The sequence below is a fragment of the Gavialis gangeticus genome, unplaced genomic scaffold, assembly GCF_001723915.1.
Source record: "Gavialis gangeticus isolate Ggan-Ray unplaced genomic scaffold, GavGan_comp1, whole genome shotgun sequence".
Classification (NCBI taxonomy): Eukaryota; Metazoa; Chordata; order Crocodylia; family Gavialidae; genus Gavialis; species Gavialis gangeticus.
The window spans coordinates 10,484,188-10,491,651 of record NW_017729034.1 but is presented as its reverse complement, the minus strand read 5'-3'; the positions used below and the strand labels follow the sequence as shown (position 1 = coordinate 10,491,651).

At 48.8% G+C, this 7,464-nt stretch overlaps 1 protein-coding gene across 1 annotated transcript in view; it reads left to right on the top strand.

Moving 5' to 3' along the window:
* Positions 1–1,391: 1,391 nt before the first annotated feature.
* The window catches only part of FSTL1 (follistatin like 1), a gene marked incomplete at its 5' end in the record, with an annotated part of 19,510 nt that continues 13,437 nt past the window's right edge, over positions 1,392–7,464 (top strand). The window contains 3 exons of the mRNA XM_019526673.1: positions 1,392–1,514; positions 4,715–4,844; positions 5,562–5,594. Coding sequence (XP_019382218.1) covers positions 1,392–1,514; positions 4,715–4,844; positions 5,562–5,594 — 286 coding nt within the window. The remainder of the gene's footprint in view (positions 1,515–4,714; positions 4,845–5,561; positions 5,595–7,464) is intronic.

The window sequence follows — 7,464 nt, the reverse complement described above, 5'->3', positions numbered from 1 at the left end:
GTCTTACCTGCAGGCCCTCAACCATACGAGCAGCCCTCCTCTGGACCTTCTCAAGGTTATCTACATCCCTCTTGAAGTGCAGCACCCAAAACTGGATGCAATATTCCATCTGCGGCCTCACCAGTGCCGCATAGAGGGGAATTATCACTTCCCTAGACATTTATTTATTATCTGAAGAAAGGGATGAAGAGGAAAAGCAGCAACATTAGCAGTTGATACAATATGTATTCAAGTTAGTTCAGTGAAGAGAGGATTATGCAGCTTTTTGGAGGGGCCCAGCCCAGTGAGGGGAACAGGCAGCAGGATGACAGATGAGACTTTCTACAGAGAAGTGCAGAGTAATTTTAAAAAGAAAAATCACTAAAGGCAGCTCAATAAAAATGCCAGCTCCATTATGCTGCAGTGGTTTAAAAACAAGCAAAAAAACCCTATTAGGGTGCATGCACAGTGGGACCAAAAATAGCACTGGAAATGTTAGGAAACTGTTAGATAAATCAATAGGGCACCCTCAGCTGAAATGCTGTGTACAGTCCCAGTCACCTCCTCTCCACATCGCACTGTAGAAATAAACAACAAGAGCAATCATTTCTGAGGCAGGGATCAGCTGTCAGATGGGAGACTAGAAAACTTCTTGCTTCTTAGGTTGGCAGGGAGAGAAATAGAAACGAGGGGATAAAGAAATGTAAAATAATGGCTGGAGTTGAGAAGGTCCATCCCACACTCCTACTTACCTTGTCTAGGGTACTAACACAGCCCGTGTTAACCTTGTATTATTTCCTGTACTTACCTTTACAAGATGAAGTGGGGCAGGTCTGTTACCCCAAGGTACAGCTGGGAAATTGAGGTCACACAAGAAGTCAATGGGAGAACACGGAACCAGACCTGGGTCTCCCTAGGGCCAGTGCCCTTGCTAGTGAGCTATCATAGTCTCTCAGAGCACAAGGAAAGGGAGCTACTGAATGCAATTAAAAGGTAGCAAATAGAAACCAAATCAAAAATGAGAAATTTTAGCATTGTTTTATAAAAGGTGCTGTTAACCCATAGCAGTCAGTGCCTCTGGTTGACACTGAGTCCAGGAGTTTAATAGGATTCAGGAAAGGATTGAATGAGTAAGAAGAATTTTTGCCGTGACACCAACCAACATAAAAATAGATGAGGTTTCTAAATCAGCCTGCCTCGAGGCATAAGTCAACCACTAACTGCCTGGGACAAGACAGAAACTTCCCTCCCCCCCAGGAAAACAACTGTGTAATTGTCCAGCATAAGTACTCTTCTTCTGCAGTGCATGGGAATTGCCACCAGTGGAAACAGGAGGACCGGGACTAGCATAGTGGTGCAGAGAGACAGTGGGATGACCTGTGTGCTGTTTTGAGTAACCCGTCCTCTTTCTTTTACTTTGTATCTCACAGGAAGAGCCCAAGAGCAAATCCAAGGTGTGCGCCAATGTGTTCTGTGGAGCCGGGCGGGAATGTGCAGTGACGGAGAAGGGAGAGCCCACCTGCCTCTGCATTGAGGTAGGGCCCAGAGCAGCTGCCACATGCTGTGGTGGGGAGGGACAGTGAGAGCTTGGATAACAGGCAGGACCCAACCAAAGATCCATGAGGCTGGAGCAGGAGCCAGTGGGGCTTCATTGGGAGTTGTTCTTAGTCAGTCCCAAATTAAGAAGCACCTTCTGTCTACAGTTCCCAGCTAGTTTCACCTCCATATCCATGCATCATTTCACAGCCTCAGTAATTCACTTTGACGGTCTCCTCTCATGCATCAGAAACAGGCTCCCTTTACCTGCAACAGCCTCCAGTGCCCTGCCACTATTCAGTTCTGTCTGCTGTGGCTGAGAACTAGCATGCAGGCACTGACCTGGGTATGGGGGTAAGAGCCATAAGGATATAAGAACTGCCATACTGGGTTACCAATACCATCTAGCCTGGTATTCCATATCCCATTGTGGCAAGTGTGGATGCTATACAATAGCATTGAACTGGATAGCACTAGAGCAGGGGTGGGCAAAATGCAACCCGCGGGCCGGATGCAGCCTGCCAGGCCATTGTATCTGGCCTGCAGGACCCCTAAAAATTTTAGAAAATTAATATATATCTGCCCCTGGCTGCCTGTCATGCAGCCCTCGATGGCTTGCCAAAACTCAGTAAGTGGCCCTCTACCCAAAATAATTGCCAGCCCCTGCACTAGAGTGATCTACTCCCTAGTCCAGTACCCAGCCTGGCATCCACCCAGTGCCATTGGGGCGGGGGGAGGCAGGGTGAGTGGGGCGACTGCCTCAAGAGCTAATGCAAAGGGGTGTCAACAGGTGCTTCCCAGCCCAGGCAGGACACAAGACAGAGCCATGAGCGGCTCATCTGGGGGCAGGGGGAGAGCAGATCCTGCTGCTGCATGCACTCCCAGGGAAGCATGGGGGGGGGGTGCCCCCCTGATCTGTGCATGGGGTGAGGGCAGGCTTCCGCTACGGGCTTTGTCCCAGGTGCAAAATTTCATTGCAATGACACTGCATCCACCATTTACTGGGTTGGAGATGCCAGAGGAAACGTCTCCAACTGTTCTGTTTGTAGAAAAGTAGGGTGGGAAGGGACCTCAGGAGATCACATCTAATCCAATCCCCTGCTCAAGGCAGGATCATCCTTATCCAGACCATACCAACAAAGCACTTTCTGACCTGTTTTTGAAAGCTTTGGGAACAGCCCTCACGCTCATGCACAACTACCAGGCACAAGGTCCAGGATATCAAAAACACACTTTAACTTATCACAAGTAAAACAGGGAATGAGGGCACTGTCCATGTCCTGCCACTCCAAGGACCAGGATATAGTTTGTTAAAATACTCTAAAGCAGGGGTGCTCAACCCCCAGCCTGTGGGATAGATCTAGCCTGCAGAGCCATGTCATCTGGCCCATGGGGCTGCCCAGGGGTCCAGTAATATGGCAGCAGAGGAGCAGTCGCAGCATTAATTGCCTCTCCTTTGCTGCCAAATTTTTGGACTTGTGGGAAACCCTGTGGGCCAGATAGCAAGGCCCTGTGAACTAGATTGCACTGGCGTGTGGCTGGATGCAGACATGTGGAGTCACACCAGAGTGCTGGATCACAACCATGGACAAACCCCATGTACTGATCCCATATGGGATGGAGCCTATGGACTGACCCAAATGTGGTGATCAGTTTGACCCTGAGCAGAAGGGCAGGACCCTCTAACCAGGAACCTCTAGTTTTTAAGCCCTAGCAGGAGCATCAGCACACCCCAATTAAAATCCCTAGCCTCAACTGCAGTCACCACCCAGTGCTTCTGAGGGAAGGCAAATAAAAATCCCTCTCATCTCTGTGACCTGGATGTTTGTAACCCTTTAGTGTGAAGCCCTGCCCTGTGTCTCTGACTTTCCAGGTAGGGGAGACCCTGCAAGATGACTCCTCATATGGGGAAGGATACAGCAGCATGCAAACATTCAGTTGGCCTGGCACAGGAATCCCTGTAGTGCCTGTTCTCTGAGCCAGCCTGCTGTAAGAATGGCCCATGTACACATGTTAGAAAAGCAGTTCAGAGTGCTGCGTGTAGTGCAAGGATGCTTGGATGAAGAGGTGAGCTTTTTCCAGCCTTAGGAACACTTGAGCTCTGACTGTTCAGTAAATTATCAACTGTGCTGGCACTGTGGGCAAGATAAACCAAAAGCAGTGGGGCCATAGCTGCATCGGCAAGCTAATTAGCATGGGGTGGGCTAATTAGCTATGTTAAGTGAGCATGCCAATTAGTTCACTCCCAGTTGTCATGTGGAGGCAGTGACACAGCTTCTGCTTAAAAAGCAGGCAGCCCATAGCTGCATAGATCACCTAGGGGCACCACTGTCAGGGCTGGAAGTTGACTGTATAGACGAGTGATTCTCAGCCAGTGTGTCATGGCACCCTGTGTTGCCTTGAGATCCTTTCAAGGGTGCTGTAGGGTGCCACACAGGGTTAGCACTGTTAAGTGGGCAAACATGATTCATGAGATAAATCCAAGGATTTCAAATAAGAATCCACAGTATTAAAAACATTCTGATCTGTTTTGGTCTTCCTCTTCCTTTCAGACAGAAAAACTGCTCTAGAATTTTTCTGTAGTAAAAAAATGAGTGAAAACTAAGAGCTAGCATTTTCCATGGGGTGCCTCTACATCATCGATTTGCTTTTAAGCACTGTGAAGCTTGGGGTCATCAGATGTCTACGATCCTTCGGCACCCACATCTCTGGTCCTACATGAGCTTCTCAAGGTCCCTGTAGTCAGCGTCTTAATAGCAGCCTTAAACTACCTTGAAGGGTGGCTATAAAAAGGTTGGAGCTAGACTGTCCTTAGTGGTGGCAGATGACAGAACAAGGAGCAGTGGTCTAAAATTGCAGCAAGGGAAGTTTAGCCCAGAGATTAGGAAGAACTTTCTCACTAGGAGAATAGTAAAGGCTGTGGAATCTCCATCCTTGGAGGTTTTTAAGAGCTAGCTTGACAAAACCCTGGCTGGGATGATTTAGTTAGGGATGGTCCTGCTTTGAACAGGGGGTTTGCCTAGATGACCTCCTGAGGTCCCTTCCAGCCCTCATTATCTATGAGTCTGCGGTCCTGTCTCTCAAGCCCTAGTCCTGTGGCCATGTAGAATGCACCAGAGATGAGATGACTCTGAGACCTGAGGCTGTCCTGGGATTCAGGGTAGGGGGTAAGGCTTTCCCTCTGGGGGCTCTTTTGCAGCAATGCAAAGCTCACAAGCGGCCTGTGTGCGGCAGCAATGGCAAGACTTACCTGAACCACTGTGAATTACACCGTGACGCCTGCCTCACTGGCTCCAAGATCCAGGTGGACTATGATGGCCATTGTAAAGGTAAAGCCAGCCCTAAGGGCTTTGTGCCCACATCAAACAAGGTCACCCAGGAAGGGGCTAGAGGGGAATCTGTTCTTGAAGGCAGATGCTTTTTGATCCCTGACAGAGTTCATGGATAAGAATGAGGGGTCACATGGCTCCCAATTGTGTATCACTTCCGGTGACAGATTTACTTATCAAGCATCTTCCACACCCCCTGCTGTGGAAGGTGCAAATCTAGGGAGTGATGTAGAAGATGGGCCAACTCCTGAAATCCATCCTTTCTGCTTGCATAAGCAGTGTGTTTATAGGCACATAACTAGCCGTCTGGCTATCTACCTTCAAAGAGTGTACTCACAACCACAATACCTAAAGACCACACTTAGTATCCTTGTATGGAGCATTTAAGCTGGTTTCACCTATTGATGAATTAAATCACTCCTAGCCTACTCTGGCTTCAGGAACAAGGACTCACTCCAAGCTTTCGCCCAAGAGAGAGGGGGAATGCTTTGGTTCCTGGGCAGCTGTCCATCTGGCCCTCTGTGACAAACATTTTGGGTGCCCTTAGGCTATGGGAAACCTGTACGTATGGAGTAGAGAGCCATGTTCTGACATCAGCTGTCTGCTTCTGGGGTGAGAGGGGTGTTAAGTTACTCTTTGCTTAGAGCCATAGCCTAAATGAGCCAGTGATTGTGTTTCCTGCCTCAGTAACTTCCTATCCCCTCTTTTCATTAATAGAGAAGAAGGCCGAGAATCCAGCTGCAAGCCCAGGTAAGAAACCCCCAACCTCCACTGTGCCTGACATCTGGACATAGCCCTCAGCCTGATTATTTGTAGGGCAGCAGGTGGATCATTTGATGACGAACTGCAAGGCACCAGGGTAGAATGGCTCCTAATGTGGTTGCAGGGATCACCTACAGACTGGTGTGATCCAGAACCAGCTCTTGTCTGACAGGGAGATAGGGAAAAGTGTGATCTGGAGGTCTGCACACAGGACTGGGAACCAGGAGCTTTTCTGTTTCTCCTTGGCCGATACTCTTAACTTTCTCCTGCCTCAACCTCTCTATCAAATGATGAATATTATTTTAATTAATGATAAAGCCATTTGATTCAAAATTATTTGAAGTTGGAGAACCTTATATAAATTATATAACTATCATTATTAATTTATTATTAGATGGTAGACAGGCTAGAAAACTGCCTTTTGCTCCACAGATGGGCTCCCTGGCTGTAGCAGAACCTGAGCTGCTGAAGCTACTGATGAGCTCCCTGCTATCTTCACCCTCCCACGCACAGCCCTGGCAGAGGGAGTTACATTCTATTTAGGTTTATGCACTGCCAGCTGAATTGTTAGCAAAGTCCTCATTGCAGGACCCTGAGACTGAGGGGCTCTGCACTGAATGCTCCAGTGGGACGTTGCAGCTTAGATGTACCAAGAAAGAGGTACAAGGTGGAAAGAGCCCGTTTTGACTGTGTGAAAGCCCTCCCTTTACTTGAGTTCAGTGGTTCAGAGATGGAATAAAAACGAAGCCCCATGTGCTGTTCTTTGTGAGTACTTTTCAAAGCCAGATCTTGCTTCAAGAATTGTCTAGTGAAAGTGAAGCAGCACTGGGCAGGAAACAAGGCACTTGTCTGGGAAAGGGGAGTCCCTGGGCTTGATCTCAGGGCTATCACCTCTCAGCAGGCCATTGCTAGCAGAATGCTACCTCACCCTAGTGGGCAGTCTAAGTGCAGCTGGAGTCTAATACTTGAATTACCCCAACTGAAGTGCAGGAACAATTCTGCTACCCTTTCTGGACAAGTAAGCACCCTAATTGTAGGAACAGAATAAGATGCCTGGGTGTCTCTGGAGGTTAGCTGTAGTTGGAGCAAAGGTTAGGACCCTCCAGTGGCAGAAGTATTAACTGATAGCCCTGCCCTCCATTCTGATCACCCCTGGGTTTGGCTCTCATGCCTTGGTCTTAAATGATAGAATGGGGTGAATGGGAACATACCTGGTCTTCGAGGCAGTCCATCTCACAGGTTAAGGAGAGTCCCACCAGATGTATTTGTGGGGCTCCACCTCCCGTACACCCTTCCCACACGCCTGCAAGTGAGGTGTTCTGTAGCAGATGTTGACAGCTTTTATTTCAAGCCTCATGCTGTAGCTTCTCTGATTTCCCTTTCTCCTTTGCCTCTAGCATTGTCTCTTTAAAGAACGCTGGACCCTGTTCCAAAGCCTTACTTTTTAAGGGTCACAAGTCCAAACAAACAAAACCACGGCTCCTTTGGTGAGTCATTCCAAACAGTGCAGTGGCCCTTCTGGAAGCCTGAGGGCACCAGCTGCTGCAGGCCTTCCCCACCTCCTGCTTCTTTCTGAGCCTCATTCCTTGGTTCTGGCTACTCCCCTCCCAGTTCCCTAGGCGCTACCTGCCTGCCCACCTGGGGTCAGCCAAGTTACTGGGAGTCCCTCAGGCCAAACTGCTTGCCACCTGACATCCACTGCATCTCCTGTCCAGTGAGGGAGGAGGCTTCCACTCCTCTGGAGTGAGGGAGTGTGGCTTCACTCCTCTAGAGCTTCCCTGGTGCTTCACCTCAATGTGCCACCTCCAACAGCTTCAAATATTTCATAGTTTCATAGTTTCTAGGGTTGGAAGGGACC